At 35.8% G+C, this 20,761-nt stretch overlaps 1 protein-coding gene across 1 annotated transcript in view; it reads right to left on the bottom strand.

Annotated features, from left to right (window-relative positions):
* ANO3 (anoctamin 3) overlaps positions 1–20,761 on the bottom strand; it is a 188,790-nt gene that overhangs the window by 163,158 nt on the left and 4,871 nt on the right. Inside the window, exon 3 of the mRNA XM_049649103.1 lies at positions 9,388–9,506. Coding sequence (XP_049505060.1) covers positions 9,388–9,483 — 96 coding nt within the window. The 5' untranslated portion in view covers positions 9,484–9,506. The remainder of the gene's footprint in view (positions 1–9,387; positions 9,507–20,761) is intronic.

Genomic DNA, 20,761 nt, shown 5'->3' on the forward strand with positions numbered 1-20,761 from the left:
CCCGACGCGGGGCTCAAACTCACGGACCGTGAGATCGTGACCTGAGCTGAAGTCGGACGCTTAACCGACTGAGCCACCCAGGCGCCCCAATATTAGCATTATTAAATGCTCCAACCCCCAATCCTGTGGTCTTTCTCTACACACATAACCTGGGGGCCCTGGAGGTGGGAGATTAATGTAAACTTGACTTTCAATGTATCCAAATAACATAAGTTTTGATCTGACTTCTCTGATTGCCTTCATGTCTAAGCAGAGAACCGGTCTGATGTGGGCCTACCATTGATTGAATGTATAAAAGTCAAGTAGAACGATCATCTGAACCTTTTCAATGGTATGCTGACACACTAATTTATTGAGTTTACTTTCGCATCCGATAATCATGTACAAATTCTGCAGAGAGGTTATTGCAGCTCTCATTTTAGAGCTAAGTTCCCCAGGGAGACTTAGAAGGTAGATCTCGCAAGATGAACTCTTAAGCTCTCATAGAGAAAACCAGTGAGTTGATGATTCAGGAAATTTCCTATATGTCTTACTACCTAAATATTAGTGTCAGGAAAGAGAAAATATCTGTACATCTCATTTGCTTACTTGTACTGGCTATGGAATACTAAATAGGCAGGCATATTTTTCCCATATAGTCTTTGAAAGAACTAAAGACACCAATTCATCAAATTCATCCCTCACCTAAATTTACTCTTACAATTAAAATGTCTTCATGTCTTGATTTCCTAGCCTTCCATTCCAACATAACTGTTGAACATTTTTTTTTCTGATTGACAAGGGGAATTCCTGTTCCATAGAGTAGATGCATTTGAAAATATTTTATCTACTGATTATTATGCAATCCTAAGGAATACCTACCCACTCCCTGTGACTGACTTTTACTGACATTTAGTAATATTAAATTTGAAACAAACTCCCTGCTTTTTTTACTTACTTATTTGTTGATACAAAAATAAAGTACAAACAGGTCAGTCCATTCCTGGGATGTTGTAGGTTAGCCACACAGATAATAAAAAGCAAAGATGCCTATTTCAGAGCAACATTTCAAGGTTTTTGAAGGTGTGATTAATGTGTAAGTATATTTCTTATAGTTAACTACTGAACTGGAGTCAGAAAGGCACAGGTTCTGGAATCAAAGAGACATGGTACAATCTAGCTGGGTTACTGTCTAGATCAGAGACTGGACAAAACACCTTTAACCTTTATTTTCTTCATTAGTAAAATGAGACTACTACTGGTTCCTCTCATTGAGTGTGGGAGTTAAATGAGATAATACATACAAAGTGCTTACAGCAGCTTCCGGTGTATAAGTGATCAATATGTATTAGGGGGAGGAACCAAAATGCTACTTACAATAGCTACCAGACTACAAAGATGAAGTCCTGAACTGTTCTTGTCTTGCCAGTGTAGCAAGTGGAAGAGCAGTTTCAGGAAACAGAACCATCTTATTTTTCAAATCTTGGCTCAGTCATTCATTAGCCGTGTAAAATTTCAAAATGGGGATGATGTTGTATGATAATACTTACGGCTTGAATTTAAGAACACATGACATAACCTTAAATCATTTGAATCCTATGACCCAGAGATAAACACTTAAAAATTTGTTGTGTATCTTCTCAGTAAGAGTTAGATATTTTTATATAATCAATATCAAACTGTACATGTTGCTTTTAATAACAACCTTCTTGTATAATCATACATTGTGATCATTTCTCATCCTTACCTATTTTTGGAAGTTTATTTTTCAATTGCCTCATTTGAGGGATTGGTTTTTATTCAACTTATTTATTTAAATTCAAGTTAGTTAACATACAGTGTAGTATTGCTTTCTGCAGTAGAATCCAGTGATTTACCACATATAACACCTGGTGCTCATCCCAGGAAGTGTCCTCCTTAATGCCCAATGTCCATTTAGCCCACCCTCCCCACCTACCTCCCCTCCAGCAACTCTGCTCTCTGTACTTAAGAGTTTCTTATGGTTTGCCTCCCTCTCTGTTTTTATCTTATTTTTCCTTCCCTTCCACTATTTCATGTGTTGTGTTTCTTAAATTCCACGTAAGAGTGAAATTGTGATATTTGTCTTTCTTTGACTATGTCGCTTAGCACAGTATACTCTAGTTCCATCTACATCGTTACAAATGAAGGCATTATTATTTTTAACTTTAAATTTTACTTTAGAACATTTAAGTGTTTATAGTCCCTCACCACCCACAAATTACAGTGTGAGAAACATCCTTGAACATAATTATATGGGCCAACATCTAATTATATTCTCCGAATAAATTCTTAGAAGTGGGTCAAAAGGTAAGATTATTTTAAGGCTTTTTTAATCCTCATTGTTAAGTTGTTTGCCAGAAAATGAGGATCAATATACATGTCTACCAGCTAGCAATAAACAGTTTATAGTGTCAATACTGTTTTTTTTTTAATTATTTTTTAATTTGATTAAAAAAAAAAATTGCTTATGGGGCCCATAGGTGGCTTCGGTCAGTTAAGAGTCTGACTTTGGCTCAGGCCATGATCTCACAGTTGGTGAGTTCGAGCCCCACATCAGGCTCTGTGCTGACAGCTCAGAACCTGGAACCTGTTTAGGATTCTTTGTCTTCCTCTCTCTCTGCTCCTCCCCCCTTCACACTCTGTCTCTCAAAAATAAATAAACATTAAAAAATAACATTGCTTATGTTTGCATTTCTGCAATTGCTAGTACTGACTGCTAATAGTTTTACATGTTAAATTATACTACTTTTCAATTTTTTCACTCATATTTATCGATTATATAATATCTTTATAAGTTAAGAATATTAACTATTGTTTGGTAAGTATGTTCTATTATATCAGTTCATTATCATATCTTACGTTTATCCCTTACTCTAATTTTATTTACAGTAATTTTGATACTGATTAGTATGTAAATAGTCAAATCTGTCAAGTTTTCCATAATCAATTGTTTACAAATGTTTCTTTATTTGTTTTGGGGGGGGGCGCAGAGAGAGAAAGGGAAAGACAGAATCCTGTGCAGACTCCCTGCTGTCAGCACAGAGTCCAACACCGGGCTCAATCTCAACAACTGTGAGATTATGACCTGAGGCAAAATCGAGTCAGCCATTTAACTGACTAAGCCACCTAGGCGCCCCCATGGTCGATTTTATTGTTTTTTTAAAAAGACCATTTAGAAAGGCCATTTCACTATTCTGTGATTAGCAAAAAAAAAAAAAAAAATATATTTATATATCCATTTTAAGTCTATTAACTGTTTAGCTCTTCAATAATTCATTTGGGTGTAAGATGCACTAGGCATCTAAAATTAGTGTAACCCCTTATTGACCTATTATTGTGAGAACATTTGCACATTTTTGAAAGATCAATATTTCATTACCGATGTGAAATACCTTCATCATAACACCACACACACACACACACACACACACACACACACACACAGACACACATCACATACTACGTTTAGGTTTAAGTAATCTACAGATAATGTGTAAGGATTCTAAAAAATCTTACACTAAATGTTCTGTAATATCTACACTACCAATAGGCTGGTAAAACACAAGTCCTCACCACTTACTAGGGAAGGTTTCTGAGGGTCAAGGTAAATACTAAATGGCACTAAACTCCTATGGTTGCAGGGAGGATAAAACTTTCTTCTATGTTAGACAAAGACTCTGCAAACAAGACCAAGCATCTTTTGGGCTGCTGGAAAAGAAGTCTTCTTATACTAGGCAAGAAAATAAACTTAAGACAGTGGCCAGAAAGATGAACAAATCAAGATAACCTGTTGTATGTTCCATAATATATATGAAAATTAAATATTTAGGGTACCATTTCCAACAATAACATTACTAAATAAAAAAATATTACTTCTGGTCTTAACATTATGAAAATATGAACATTTTCCTTAGAAACTGACTTATCCCATTACATGCAAATAATTAGCACTTAATTTCATGTGTAATTTTGTCAATTAAAGCAGCCCAGTTTAGTCATTTATCTTGTAGTTTAAGTCATCATTATCTCATAATTGCTAGGAAAAAAAGTATGCAAGTTCAGAATGCTAATAATCCCTATACACTACTTGGAGGCAAAGAGCCACTGAGGCACATGAAACATTTGCTGATACCCACATGGAAGGTACAGGAAACTGCAGAGGCCATCCTCCTCTCGTGTTCTCCAACATATGATGTGTCTCCAACCTCCATAGAAAATTATTCCTGCTACCAATTGAGTTAAAGATGAACACCATCTGCCAATGCCAGTTGACACAGTCAAACTGAATGGCTTTGTGATCTAAATTTAATGAACTGCTAAAATATTCATATCAAGATTTTCCTGATCCATAACCTTTTTCCTGTCTGTTTTGATACTCAGCATCCTTTAAGAGGAGAAGTCACTGTAATTTGGAATATAGATTCATATTCCCAGACTGGCTATTGGCCACATCTGCAATTGTTTTTGGCATCCTGAGGGATAGTGGCAGCAGGAAATTCTTCATTAACATTCACTACAGAAGCCATGGGTTCTGCTTCACAGATTTGTGCCTTCTAACCTAAATGAACTGTAGATGTTTCCTGTAAATTATCCACATCTAGAGGCCTTAGCTGGTGTGTAGGACAGGGCGCTTTGACAGAGAGGGATTTTGCTTCTGGGGGTCATCCAGCTGGCTGTAGGATGTTACCTTTAATCATTATTCATAATGATCTCTATATTAATAAGACAGAAAAAGGAAATATTCACCCAAACTGTTTTAAAAACAATCTCTCTACTCTAGAACTCTACTTGCAGTCAGAGCAGGTGCCTTGGTCTATATGGATTTACAGAATTTTTTCTTTTTTTCATTACAAATTTACTTTCTGAAATTTTTTATCCATATAGTTGTGACAGAGACTTTTTGTCAAAATGTTAAAGAAAGAAAGAAAGAAAGAAAGAAAGAAAGAAAGAAAGAAAGAAATTTGTCTTTAAAAAATAATTCTTCACCAATTTTAGTGGGTACTTGTGACTACTGCTAACTATCCACACATAGTTCCATTGAAGGTAATCTTGAAATTCTACCCTGATTTGATATTATCACAAAGAAAACACTTTTGCAAATAGAGTTTTTTTTAAAGATAAACAATGTCAGAATGTTTTAGATAGGCTGGCTAGATACCACGCTATTTAGATTATGACATTTAAAATATACTTGGGCTCTGTGGAGCGAAATGGGTAATATGAGTATGTTGTGGAAAACCTAGGGACAATTTTTCAAATCTTCCCAGTAATGGAGGAAAAATTCACTTTACATTAACAATCACTGGTGTCAGCCAACATGCTATCCTTTAACATTCGTGGCTGCATCCATTATCTACTGCTGAGAAACAAATCATCACCAAACGATTTTCATTTAGATCATGATTCGGTGGGGAGGCTGGGCCCAACTGGGTAGTTCATCTGGGTTCAGCTGAACTGTTTCAGGCTCTGAGTTTCCTGGTCTTTGCCACTGAATTCTCTCATATTTCTGCTTCAGTTGGGGCAACTGGGCTCACTAGGTTCTGATCCACATGGCTCATCATCAGGCAGGACAATTCTGGCTTGTTTGCTGTGGTGGAGGCACAGTCCCAAGAGAAAGAATGGGAGCACAAGATCTTTGGAGTCCAAGGTTCAGTATTGTCACATTGCGACTTTCTGCAGCAGTCTGTTAGCCAAAGCAAGGCCCAAGGCCATTCTAACGATTCTCTCTCTTGATGGGAGGTGCTAAAAATAGAGATATAAGGAAGAAAGACTGTGGCCTATGTCCCATCTACTACAGTGCCTCTGAGTTATTTAAAATGGCCCCTGTCAAAAAGCTTGAGGCTAGCCTAAATCTAGACTTATCACATAGTTAGTATGATCTCTCATTTCCAGAGCCTCTTAGCTTTCTCCATTTGTATGCATGTATCCTGTGTTGCATCCCGATACCTGGACAGCAAAACCTGTCCATATGTGCGATCTTCATTTGTCCTACAAGTGCCAAGTTTTGCACATGGTATCTTCCAAATATATAACATAAATATTTACTACTATTTTCTATTACTTTATCAATATCACTTCATCATAGGAGATATCAGTTGTAGTTGTAGATGTTTTTTTGTAGATGTAGTTGTATTGTAGATGTTTTCATTTTCTCAAATATTAAAGGATTTTAGCATAAATGACATCCCAAAAGTTCATGATTAGAATAAAATATCCTAAAGATCCAATTCATTATTCTCAAAATTAATTCTATAACAAACTATGGTGCTTTACAAATATACTTATTTTATTAAATTATCGTAAGCAGTGGATATATGGTCATAATTTAAACTCAGCATGTTGATTCAAGATCATTCAGGCAACGTTTGCACAATGGTTGACAAATCAAATGCTCCATACATTTTTAGATTTGCTTGTTTGTTTTTACAGCTGATGAGCTCAACAGACTTCCTCATAAATTCAATGTAAAATGAATTTACCTACTTTATAGCTAGGTTCATAAGAAATATGGCAAATTTTGTTAGAAAGCTCCCCTTGTTTTCCTGTAATCCAGTACTTATCATTACTCACGATATAGTTTCCATTAGCAGTCACTTTCTCCTGAAAGTTTTTGCTTTTTAAACTTGCTCCCTCACCTCTAAAATGATCCCTTTGCAATTGAGTAACTTCTATAAAGACATAAAATATCAGTTGCATCACATCATATGCATGGGGCATGTGGCAACCAGTTCAATATCCCAACCAGAAAAAAAATGTGTGAAGCACAGATCTTCAGCCAGATCTGAAGCACAGATCTTCAGCCACAGAATGTATACATATATTCATACATGTTAATTTAAACAATATGAAAGTTGCTATTTTGTAGCACATAAATGAAGGGATCTTGTCAATTTCATAAGGTCCAACCTAAAATATACATAATCTAATATATGCACACACATATGCACATAAATACTCATATCACTTAGTAGTGGGGAAGGAGTAAGAGGAAGGTTGACCAATTTATAAATGTAAGGATATCCAGATACTGGCCCAAAAAGTAGAAATAAAAGTCACTGCTCTTCAAGGTTCCCTGTAACAAATGTACACAATTAACATAATCCAACAGATTATTTTGCCCTTCATTTGTAGACAGGCAAGTAACCAGTAAACATTTTCTTTCTTTTTATAATGGGGCCATTTGTTCAAACGGGATTTGTACTGTGACCTAAGCTATGAAATGGATAAAAGTGGATGTATTTCAACAGAATCTAAAAATGTGAGTCCAAACCACCCAGGTGATGCATGACTTTTCTCTACATTTTGAGTAGAAGTACAATAGCAGGAAAGTATGTAATTAGATTCAGTAAGACATTATACTAGGATTTCTTAGTTGGAACAACTATTACCATCATCACATACCATTCCCTTAACATCAAAAATAAAATATGCATGCAGGTTTAACTATTTCTTCTTAACTTTTATATTACACAGTTCAAGTCTGGTCAAAGTGAGATTGAGAAATGGCTACTGTTGGGGTGCCTGGCTGGCTTAGTCTGTAGAGCGTGTGACCCTTGATCTCTGGCTCAAGCTTAAGCCCCACATTGGGAGTGGAGCCTACACCGAAAGAAAGAAAGAAAAAGAAAGAAAGAAAGAAGAAGAAAGAAGAAAGGAAAGAAGAAAGGAAGGAAGGAAGGAAGGAAGGGAAGAAGAAAAAAGAAAGGAAGGAAGAAGGAAAGAAAGAAACAAAGAAAGGGCAGGCTACTGTTGAGCAACAATAAAATGGTGCGGTATCATTGGTGGCATGTGGTAAATACTAGAGAAGCAGATGAGACAGATTTTATTTAATCTTAGTTCATTTCCTAATTGCTTTTTAAATTTTTTAAAATGTTTTTATTTATTTTTGAAGGAGAGAGACAAGAGCATGAGCGGGGGAGGAGCAGAGAGAGAGGGAGACACAAAATCCAAAGCAGGCTCTAGGCTCTAAGCTGTCAGCACAGAGACTGATGCAGGGCTCAAACTCACAAACTGTGAGATCATGACCTGAGCCAAAGTCAGACACTTAACTGGTGGAACCATCCAGGAGCCCCTCATTTCTTAATTATTTAAAGCATACTGTGTTTGCCTGCTCATTGGTGCCATAGGCATCTTAAAGAATAACATCTGTTTGCTTGTTTTTTTCCCATTTCTGATAACCTCGCCTCTCAGTTGACTTGGAACAATGTTTCACAGATAGAAGAAACATTCTAAACATCATGATGATCAGACAGTCACAAGGAGGCCGATGAAGTAACAGGGTAAACAAACTCCTGATTTGTAAAGATAACTAACCTAAGAGTTACTGGCACAAAATACTGATCACATTTAACAAAACAAAACGAAAGAGGGATGGAGAAATTTGACACAAGCATTTATTCTTACATCTATTTATCAAAGTTGGTCTCATTTATGATGGTAATATTTAAATTGTGCCAAATTTCTTCACTGATGCTTTTGTGGTGACTAATGAAGGGATTTTCAAAACTAATCCAAGCCAAACCAAATCAAACATCAGAGAAATATATATTCAAGGGTGTGATTATTAGACTTGCAGAGACAATGAAAACAAGTCATTCCCCTGTGTTAACCTGCAAATTTCTTTTACAAAGCCATTCCCACTTTAATCAATAGGAAACAATGAAAAAAAAAGTGGGCTTGGACTGAGTCAGAATTTGTCTTGGAACATATCAAACAGGGATGCTATTTGGTGTTGAATAACCAAACTCAGATGCTCTGAAGAGTGCACAAAATCATTTTGTTTGAGGGATGGTCGGACTGCTGCAGCCAGGTTTTTTTTTTTCTTTTTTAAACTGAACTCTAGCCCAGTTCTTCCTCTGTGGAAGAACTACAGTTTCAATGAGGTATTCTCTGCCTCCATGTTGTTATAAAAAACCTGCATATAGTCAGCTATGCTCTTAAAATACTTTCATATGGTTGTCTCATGCACTCATCAAAGAATTCTGTCAACCAGACAGCATAATCCAACTTTACAGATGAAAAAAACAAGGCTCAGTGAGTTTAATTAACCGGTTCAAATTATCACAACTAGGAAGGAGTGGAACTAGAATTCAAATCTTGGTCCATTCCATGCTCTCATGCAACCATGCTGCCTTTCAATAAAAATGTAAAATGAGGCAATAAACCCCTAAAGGTTAATGTTACAGTTCAGATTGTTTTTAAAAAATGTTTGATAATATACATGAATATGATGTCTACATATAACTTTCCACCTCTAAGTCCTTAAAGATGTGTATTAAGCTGTGTGCCCTCTTATACTCTCCAGCACAATATGCATTAATGTTGAAAGGAAATGCAAGGTTTTAGACATAATGCTTTCAAGTGACTTATTGACAGTTTAGTTTGTATTACCTTAGACAATTTTGCCTTGGATTCAGAATTATCTTTGGGAACAAAGTCTTTAATAAGCCGAGATCGGTCATAATTAGCATGTTCTGATTCATCCATGTAATCCTTATCTTTTCCTAGGGCTAGAAAAGAGAAAGAGAAAATTACATCCATTTTTATACTTCTTCCTTTTCTTTCTCTTTAAATGTACTAATCTCTCTTTTATTCATGTTTTCCAAGGGTTAGCCAAGTATAACTCTCTTATGACCATTTGGCCAAAATGTAAGCTAAAAAAAAAAAAAGAAGAAAGAAAAGAAATAACATGACAGCTTCTCTGTTAGTGGATTAACACTGACGCTACAGTAACTTTCATAAGAATTAAATGCATCTCTATTGTTCAATGTACTTAAGCTTTGAAAATAACATTAGAATCATGCAAGCTCATCACCTCTTTTGAACTTGAAGACAAAGATATTTCTAAGAATTCAACAGATTCCCAAACATTTATTTGCTTAATTAAAAACTGTATGAATTTTGAAATTCAATAGATTCCCAAACATTTGTTTGCTTAATTAAAAACTGCATGAATTTTGAGAATTTGTTTTCTTAAAAGTTGGAAAGTTTTCTAAATGTGAATTTGACTGGAGAGTGACAGAAGCTCTGAAAAATTATGGAAGAAAGTCTAACAAACGTTACAAGAAAATCTTTTTAAAAATATTAGGAGATTGAAATGAAACTACAACTAGAAAAAAAGGAGAGGACATTAAAAATAATTCCTATTAGAATTACAAAAAGAGTAAGACCCCGTAATATCAACCACGTGTAAGAGCATATATGAACAATGAAGAAGCTATAGTCAAGGTAAAAAAGTACAAAACAAGAAGCCTCTATGGTGACTGCAAGTACAACCAAGAACTGTGACATGCCTCACAAAATCTGCATTCCATAGGACACAAGCCTCTCTTCAAATTCAAAAACAGAATCGTACATATTTAGCTTTCTCAAATAAATCAAAATATTTTGGAGAGAGTTATTCAATTCCATCTGTTGACACCCACGAAACATAAACTTTGACATAGACAGCCATGTATAATGCTTTAAAGAGTTCAATCATTTGACTTAGTATTGTAACAGAATAAAAAATTATTTATTATACGTGCATTAATTTCTTTTATTAGTAATGCATAAAATCTGTGCATATGTTATACTATGCACAGCCAGAGTATCGGAATCTTAGCAATGGTATGAATTAAGATTGGACAGGTAATATTATGTCTTAGTATGTCATTAATTGCCACTTATGTTAAAATGTTCTAAGCACTTACAGTTTCACCTAGATCTATTAAAAAGAGCTAACTGATGGTTAACATTTGTTGAGTACATATGAAGAGCCAGAAACTTTACAGGTATTATTTCCTCTAATCCTTATAACAACTGTACAAAGTGGGTATGCTTTTTTTACCTACATTTAATAGTAAATTAAGGCAGATGGAGATTAAATATTGTGTCAAAGTCACTAACTCAATAAGGAGTGCATCTAGAACTGAAACATATCCAGATTTGACTCCAAAGCTGATGCTCACGAATATACCATAATGTTTTCCCTACATTTATGTAGATTACATTTGATTCATTTAACAACTATTTATCAAACACTTATGATATGCCAGACATTGTTCTAAGAGTTGGAAATATAGCAGCAAACAGAATTCTGCCTTCATGGGACATTCAAGTACAAGAAGAAAATGATAAATAACACAAATTAAGAAAACAGTAAGTATGTTTTCTGGTGAGTGCACTGGAAAATATACATTAGAAAGGAAGGATGTAGGTGTCAAAGGTGGGGAGAGGGATGCTAGTTTAGACAGAGAAACTAGGTAGGAGTTATTGCAATAATCAGGTAGAAAGGATATGGTTTGGGCCAGGGTGGTATCAAGATGGAGAAATGATCAAACTGAAGATGTATTTTTTAAGGAAAAGTTAACAGAGTTCTATTGGGTGTGACATATGAAAGAGAAAAGTCAACAATAGTCCCAATGGTTTTGTTCCGAGCACTGGGAAGGGTGCCATATTATTTTCACATATTATTCGATTAAATCCTTTACAGGTATTATTTCTAGACTTTGTTACTGATGAGGAAATGTAGCAGTTACCTAGAATCTCACATTTGGTGTGTGGCAATAGAGTTCCAGAAATCGGGCTCTAACCTTACATTTCTAGCCACTATGTAATACTGCTTCTTGTAGATTTGGAGAGATGATGATTTAGGAAACTTTGAAGCAATAAAATATTCACAATTAAAAAAAATGGGGTCACATAAAAATTGTAATATATTTGTTGAATGAAAAAGGTAGAGTCTCTAATTATAAACATAATTTTCTATCCTCCTAAAGTTGACAAGGATGGAGATAAATATTAGTATCCCAATAGATAAAGATAAAAATTGTAAGCAGACAAGAAATGAAAGATGAGATAAATTTGGTAAAAACTTATTTATTTTTATATGGTTTAATACTTTCAATGACCAAAAACTTAAAATAAAAAAGGTACTATTTTATGCAAGTACAGAAATATTCTTTTGCATCTTTCATTTTTTAAAATGTTTTATTATTTATTTTTGAGAGAGAGAGAGAGGGACAGAATGTGAGCAGGGAGGGACAAAGAGAGAGGGAGACACAGATCCAAAGCAGGCTCCAGGCTCTGAGCTGTCAGCACAGAGCCTGATGCGGGACTCAGTATCACAAGCTGTGAGATCATGACCTGAGCCGAAGTAGATGCTTAACCAACTGAGCCACCCAGGCACCCCATTGCATCTTTCATTTTTAATAAAAATATCCAGGGGCGTCTTGGTGGCTCAGCTGACTAAGCCATCTGACTTCAGCTCAGGTCATGATCTCAAGGTTCGTGGGTTTGAGCCCCACGTTGGCCTCTGTGCTTACAGCTCAGAGCCTGGATCCTGCTTCAGATTCTGTGTTTCCTCTCTCTGTGTCCCTTCTCTGCTCCCACTCTGTCTCTCTCTCTCTGTCTCTCTCTCTCTCAAAAATAAATAAACACAAAAAAATTAAAAAATATATATCCAGATGCTAGGGAAACTGATAATAGTCATTTGTTTTCTGAACCAATATAAATTGGTAAAACTTTTGGAACAAAGTATGTCAATATGTTTTAAGAGCACAACTGGAGAGGAATCTTAAAATCATCTAAAAGAAAAAAAATCTATGTTCACAAGAATGTTCTCCCAAGTCTATGCATAATAAAATACAGGAACAATTACCATTTTAATAAATAGCAACTCCATTCTTCCAATTACACAGGCCAAAATCATGACTCCTCATTTTCTCTTATACCTAATGTCCTATCCTTGAGTAAATTTTGTTGACTGAGCATGAAGTATCATTTATTTTTCTGCTTTGTTTTACTCCTTAGCATCTATCAGTATTGAACATGCAATATGTTTTTATTTATCTTCATTTACTATGTATTTCCCTCACTAGGGTATTTGAGGGCCAGTTTTTTGCTTTGTTCATTTTTCTTGTCTTTTTCGTTCACTGTTTTGTCCTTAACGTCTAGAACAAGGTCTGACCTGCCATTGCCATTCAGTAAAATTTGCTGAATGACTACGGGATTTAAATGTCCATCATTCTTGTCTGAACTACCTTCAAATTATATCTAGAAGTTGATAATTTACCACCATTGTAGTTTCTTAACCCAAACCACCACTCTTTCTTGGCAGAAGTCTGTGAGAATCTCCTAACCAGTCTTCCTATTTCTATATTTTGCTACTATCACATGATAGCCAGAGGGGCCCTTTCAAAGCTTAAGTTAAATTACATTAAACTTCTACTCAAAACCTTCCAATAGTTTCTTAGCTCCAAGTAAAAGTCATATCTACATCATGGCACCCTGGGTAAGCACCACCCTTGATGTCAAGTGTGCTCTCACCACAGAGCCTTTGCACTTGCTGTTTTCTCTGCCAGGAATGCTCAATCCCTATTGCAGACAAGCATCTGCTCATGTCACCACCTCAGAGAATCTCTCCTTGACCACTGTTTCTAATTTAAAACCTCCCATACTTCTTTGTCTCCTCATAAGGCTTTATTACTTTTATCAGCACTTGACGTAGAATAATACACACACACACACACACACACACACACACACACAAAATTATGCATGGTATATATGTACATAAATATCAGCACTTGATATTAAGTTATAGCATAGATATATCACATATATGAATGCTATATATACATGTATATATACACAAATAAACATTTTTACATGCATATATGTGCTTGTATCCATATAAGAAACAGGAAGAGTATAGATATAGATATAGATATAGATATAGATATACACACACACATACACACATACATACATATAATACTTACAACTCATTAATAAGAAGGCAAATAACCCAATTTATAAATAGGCAAAGGATCTGAATAGACATTTTTCCAAAAAAAAAAGATATACAAGTGGCTAATAATCACATGAAAAGATGCTAAACATCATTATTACCAGGGACATGTAAATCAAACCCACAATGAGACCACTTCACACTCACTGGGATGGCTATAATAAAAAAGATGGGGGCATCTGGGTGGCTCAGTCAGTTGAGCACCCAACCCTTGATTTTAGCTTAGGTCATGATCTCATAGTTCATGAGTTCAAGCCCTGCATTGGGCTCTGTGCTGACAGTGCAGATCCTGCTTAGGATTCTTCCTCTCTCTTCCCTTCTCTCACTTGTGCTCTGTCTCTCAAAAGAAATAAAAACATTAAAAAAAAATGGACAATAACAACCATTGGTGAGCATATAGAGACATCAAGCCCTCATACACTGCTGATGGGAATGAAAATAGTGCAGTTGCTGTAGAAACCAATCTGGCAGTTCTTCAAAAGTTTTAACATAGTTACTATACGATTCCCTATACTACTCCTAGGTACATTCTCAACATAAATGAAAATATGAATTCTCAAAAAATTTGCAGCATTATTCGTAATAGCCCCAAAAGCAAAAGCAATCCAAATATTCATCAACTGGTGGATGAATGAATGAAACATACAATGGTATATTATTCAGCAATAAAAAGGAATAAAGTATTGATTAATGCTAAAACATGGATGACCACCTGGATACATTAGGTTAAGTGAAAATGCTAGTCACAAAAGACCAAATATTATGTGATTCCATTTATATGAACTGTCCAGAATAATCTATAGAAACAGAGAGTAAATGAGGCTTGGGGAGTTGGGGTAAGAATAATAGGTGACTGCTAATAGGTATGGGGACTCCTTTTATGGTGATGAAAATATTCTAAAATTGGTTATGGTGATGAGTGCACACCTCTGTGAATATACTAGAAATCATTGAGTTGTAGACTTAAAATGGGTGAATTCTATGGTATGTGAACGATGTCTCAATAAGGCCACTATATGAGGAAAAAAAAAACAAGATTCTGAAAGCTTAAACAAATCATTTAATATGTTGAAGTAGGGAGCCCAATGTAATAAAAAGTCCAAAATAATAAAAACAACTAATAATGATTTCGGTGAGCCCAAATTAATCCTGGTTATGTCATTTATTAGATTAAAGGCAGTGGGTCAGTGAAAGTTTCTTACTCTGAAAATCTGGGATAATAACATCTTCCAAGAATTAAATGAAATAATCTATGTGATTTGTACACATAAGGTATTGAAGAAATTCATATTCTTTTCCTTTGATCTTTCTCTAAATTTATAATTCTAGTAATTAGGAATATACAAAACCAATTATTTATTTGGGGGCTACAAAAAAAGTCATATCATCTATTTTAAATGGACAGTAACGTAATTAACTGAGTATACCAATGAACAATTTAAAATCTAATCTAAAAATCCCTTTTTCAATCATCAGTAATATAATTTATGATGAAAACTTTTATTGAGACAAGTAAGAATCCATTAACTCTTCCAAGTTTTGTTTACAAACCAACATCGGCTCAAAACTCAAGGGGACCAGTCAGGATAGGAGCCTCCTATGGCTGCAGCATAAACCTTAGAGCCATTTCCAAGAGTGTAATTTTAACCGACAAAGTATTCCAGCTCAATTCTTCTTTATTTTAATGCCATTTCATTACTTTGCTACATTGTAATATAACTGCTGGAGTATCTGGAAATGGATAAGGTAACTGTTAGGCAATTTTAAACATGTGTGAGTGATCTTATTAGATGGCCTCCACTTACTTCCACCTGTGCAACCTTCTCATCCGTGGCTAATGATAGTGTGTTCCAGGATTGCCAGAGTAGTTGGGGCCGAAGATTAAAATAATAATAATAATAATAATAATAATAATGGCTTAAGGTTATTTCAAAAAATTTTTTTAATGTTTATTTATTTTTGAGAGAGACAGAGACAGAATATGAGTGGGTTAGGGGCAGAGAGAGAGGGAGACACAGAATCTGAAGCAGGCTCCAGGCTCTGAGCCTTCAGCACATAGCCTGACACGGGGCTCAAACTCACGAGCTGTGTGATCATGACTTGAGCTGAAGTCAGACTCTCAACCAACTGAGTCACCCAGGCACCCCAAGGTTATTTTTATTCTTTATAATTTATATATAAATTTATATACACTAAAACCATTGAGTTGTACATTTAAAATCGGTGAAATGTAAGGTATGTGAATTATCTCAATAAATTATATTATATTTAAAAAATATAGAATTAAAATTATATTAAAAAAAAGATTCTCAAAGCTTAAAAAATTATTTAATATGTTGAACCAGGGAGCCTGATACAGTGAAAAGAGAACTAATAATGATTTTAGCAAAACCAAATCAGTTTTCACATTAATTAATTTTTAATTAACATGAGTATTCCCAATGTGCATTCTCTTTACTTGTATCTCACAAAAGCTCTTAATTCATTTCTGTTCAATCCCTATTTACCTTATAAGAAAAATATCAAACTGTAATATTGAGATCTCCATTTCATAAATCAGGAAACTGAGGCACAGTGTATACCTTTCTACTGAATGATATAGTTCCTGAAACTGGATCTTCTGACTGCTAATAAGTTCCATGACTTTAAAAATTATTAGTCTACTGAAGTGTCCTATGAAGAATAAACCTAATGGTCCATGTATGGTCTACTTAGTGGTTAGAACATGGTGGTAATGAAGATCCAGACTTATTCTTTATAGTCTTTCACTGCCTACTTCTTCCTACACTAGCAGTGTTCTAAAGTCCTGACACTAGCTGGTCACGGTGAGGTAGTGCCACCCCTCACCCCACAACTAGGCAGATCTTGAAGACAAACTGCTTTCCACTGTGTCAATGTGCCAGTGTTTATTCTATCCACATCCATTGTTCCATACATTCACCTAATCATCAATTTTCCATCTATCTACCACTGAGTAGACAGTATCTATTAGACAATATGAATAAGACAGATATAAATAGCAATTATCATCTGGTGAACTGAGTATAATAGTATTATAATCAAAGTGCTATAATAATAGAAAGTAGGAAGCATCTAAATTGGTATTTGGGAGGACTTCCTATAAAGATAATGTTAGAAAGGCATTCTCCTACTGCTTAAGAAGAGTCATAGCTATTAGGTCTTTAAGTGCTCTGCAAAAAGGTTTGTCAACACAACTTACATGAAAAAGAGGAACACAGATTAAGTTTTCTGTGAGAAAACAGAGTGCCGATTCCTAACAGGTGAGAAAAATCACAGCTATGAATGACATCATGGAAAGCAAAGTAGTAATGGAGAGCAGATTCTCCAAAGATATGTGTGTCAATATTCTCCTTGTCTTTCATCCATTCATCTATCCTTCCAGTGATGCTAAAAATACTCTTTGAGTACCTACTCTGTACAAGGTACTGTTTCTGATTCTGGGCTACAGGCACCAACAAGACTCACAAAGTCTCCTCTGGAAAAGGGAAGAGGGAAAAAATAAATCTTATTAATTCCTGGTAAGACCTCCTGAATCAAGATCAGGTGACACAAAGTGAAGCTTGTATGAATCCAGTTTCTATCAGCGTAGGGCCTTGGGGTAAGTGCAAGCTCATTATGAACAAACAAAAGAGGGCTGGTTGGCTACAGCACTGTGAGTCAAACGAAGTTTTAGCAAGTGCTCTAGAGAGATCAGGCCCATATCCTGTAAGGTCTCTGAAGGCTACAGTGAGGAGTTTACATTTTACATGCTATGGGAAACAGGGAGGATTTGAGTAGAAAAATGATGAGATTTAATTTCCCTTTTATGAAAGCTTCTTGTAACTTCTCTATGGAAAATAGACCATAATGAGACAAGCATTGGAACAGAGACAATTAGGAAGCTATTGGGCTGATCTACCAAGAGACGTGGCAGACTGGACAAGGTGTGGCTTGGATACAGCACTTGCAGCAGCAAGAGCTGAGGTGCGTCAGATTCTGAATGGAATTTGAAAACTGAGTCAAGAGGACTTACTTAATGGGGTTAATAAACAATTGAAACGATTGTAATTCCCTTAATTCTGTAATCCTGAACTAGGTTGGTAACATTACTACAAAGTTCCTTTCTACTCCATCTGAAGATGAAATGCTATTTGAAAAAAAAAAAAATAAAACTTAGTGGAGATCATCTAATACTACAGAATGAAAGTAAAATCGTCCTATACTCATTTGACCATAACTGTTTGAAGAAATAAAATGAACATTCCACCAAGCTGAACTATTGAGCTCATAGAAAACAAATATCTTACCACTCTAGTATAAACCACTTCCTAAGGGACTCATTTCATAACATTAGCAAACTGTTTATTTTACAAGATTAGATGGATATATGTTTTGGTTGGTTGGACTCAAATTATGTTGGTTTAAATAAGCCCCAATTATATCATGTTGAAGTTATCTGATTTTGCTGCAGCATGAGTGTGGGCAGAATCAAGCATCAGTTACTTGTCAGTATGGATTTTTCTGTCTTTGTCATTTTACAGAATACTAACAACTAACAAGAAAGGGTGGGTGATGATGGCAGGGCTTCCAGGACTGATAGACAAGAGTATCATTACATCAAGATTCCAAATTCATTGTTACACGGATCAGCACTTTCCAGAATAATTGTGTGTGTGTGTGTGTGTGTGTGTGTGTGTGAATCTGTCTGTCTATGTAGGTGGGGGCACAGGGTGAAATGGTGCCCGGGCTTTGAAAGCTGCTCTATGAAAAGTAGAATTAAAGGCTCACAGATGACAAACAAACAAAAAAAAAAAAATGAAGGATGAAAAACCAAATTCTATCTAAACCTCCCAACCTGCTTAGCTTTCTTTTTTTTTTTTTTTAATGTTTATTTATTTTTGAGACAGAGAGAGACAGAGCACGAACACGGGAGGGGCAGAGAGAGAGGGACACACAGAATCTGAAACGGGCTCCAGGCTCTGAGCTGTCAGCACAGAGCCCGACGTGGGGCTCGAACTCACAGACCATGAGATCATGACCTGAGCCGAAGTCGGATGCTTAACTGACTGAGCCACCCAGGCGCCCCCCTGCTTAGCTTTCTTCAATCATCTCGCAAATATATTTTGCCATGCAGTGTTACCCCCATCTTTCGCCGCTCACAGCCTCATACTTAATAACATCTTGCAGAGCTACTGTTCTATGGACATCGCTAACCACTTTTCACCTCAAAGGACTGACTGTGTGCCTACTGTGATGGTTAAGGTTTGAGAAAATGAGGGATTAAGACTTCCTGGGTTGGAATCTCAATTCTCCCTTGGCTAGATATATGGCATTTGGCAAGTGATTTTATCTCTTGGCCAGATTCCTCAGCTATAAAAAGAGGTTAATTGGGGCGCCTGGGTGACTCAGTCGGTTGGGCGACTGACTTCGGCTCAGGTCATGATCTCACAGTCCGTGAGTTCGAGCCCCGCATCGGGCTCTGTGCTGACAGCTTGGAGCCTGTTTCAGATTCTGTGTCTCCCTCTCTCTCTGACCCTCCCCCGTTCATGCTCTGTCTCTCTATGTCTCAAAAATAAATAAACGTCAAGTAAAAAAATTAAAAAAAAAAAGAGGTTAATAATAGTACCTAATCAAAAGAATTGTTATGAGAATTAAGTGAGATAATGCAGGTAGAGAGTTGTATAATAAGTGTTCAGTAAATTATTGCTATTCCACTCTGCCTTAAAAATCACTGGTTAGTGAAGATCTCTCCGAGCCCAGAAAAATTGGGGTGAAAGATAAGCTTACAAGTGAGTGAATAAAGCAATGGGCAAATATTGCTGAACCTCTATGATACCATGCTAGGAGTGTGATGGAGTTATGTCTCTTCATTTATTTCAATAATCATGCAAAGTATAGATCATTAATTCCAATTTACAAATGAGACTACTGAGGCTCAGACTGTTTAATAATATGCCACAGTGACACAGCTAATAGATACAACAATGAGAATTTGGCCAATGTCTGGCTGAGAAAGCAGCATTTCATTCATATATACTACAAATCCTGTTAGGCAAACTTAGTGAAAATGTCCAGGTCTGAATCAATAGAATCATGAATGTTCCTTCCTCCATAGCTATCATTTGGAACAGTGAGAAATACTCATCCTCAATGGAACTGACTACATGCAGTTAACCCTGCCACAGTATTGATCTTCTCTCATGGGGCAATTCAAAGTAGTTCACTTAAAAAAAAAACACACAGCTATTAATTAGATGCATCAGTCAGTTTCCAAAAAATTGTATCAGAGCCTGTTGGCACTTAGAAATGCGTTAACCCACCCAGAAGCTGGCAGTCTGCACTCTAAAAGCAAAATTAGAAAATGTAACTTTGTTGAATTTAAAAGAGAGTATGTATTGCTAAAATACTCATGCTTTATTTAATTACACTCTTTGTATATTTGACATCGTTTTGCTGGATCTTTTCTGAAACACGATAAAATCATTCATGTTTTAGATATGCAGCTGACTCTAAAAGGGTACTTTCCAGCCAGATGTTACATCCAGATGGATTCCTGGAATGCTTGGTGATACCACCATCAGCCAGAGCTTCATTCTCACCTTCACTGTAAAGGCAAATACCTTGTATGTAAATGCTTTAATCCCGTTAGAAGCTGTGATGTTTCTTTAAATGGAATAGATGGTACATTGACGCTGGGGGTGCTAAAATATTGACTATGGGGTACAATGCCTGGAGAGACAGGAACGCAAGTCAAGTGTGTAGATTCATTGGGATACACTGGAATGACGAGGAAAGAAACACAGAGTTAGGACACCCAATTACATTAAGCATTTAGTGACAGTGTTAACATGTGTGATGGCAACCTATCAAAATAAGATGCATAGAATTGAATGGAAAGGTTTGCATGGCCAGAGTTATTGTTAAGCTATTAACTAGTATTAATTTGGGAGAATTATTAGTGAAAGATGCTTT

This window comes from Panthera uncia, chromosome D1, assembly GCF_023721935.1.
Source record: "Panthera uncia isolate 11264 chromosome D1, Puncia_PCG_1.0, whole genome shotgun sequence".
Taxonomy (NCBI): Eukaryota; Metazoa; Chordata; class Mammalia; order Carnivora; family Felidae; genus Panthera; species Panthera uncia.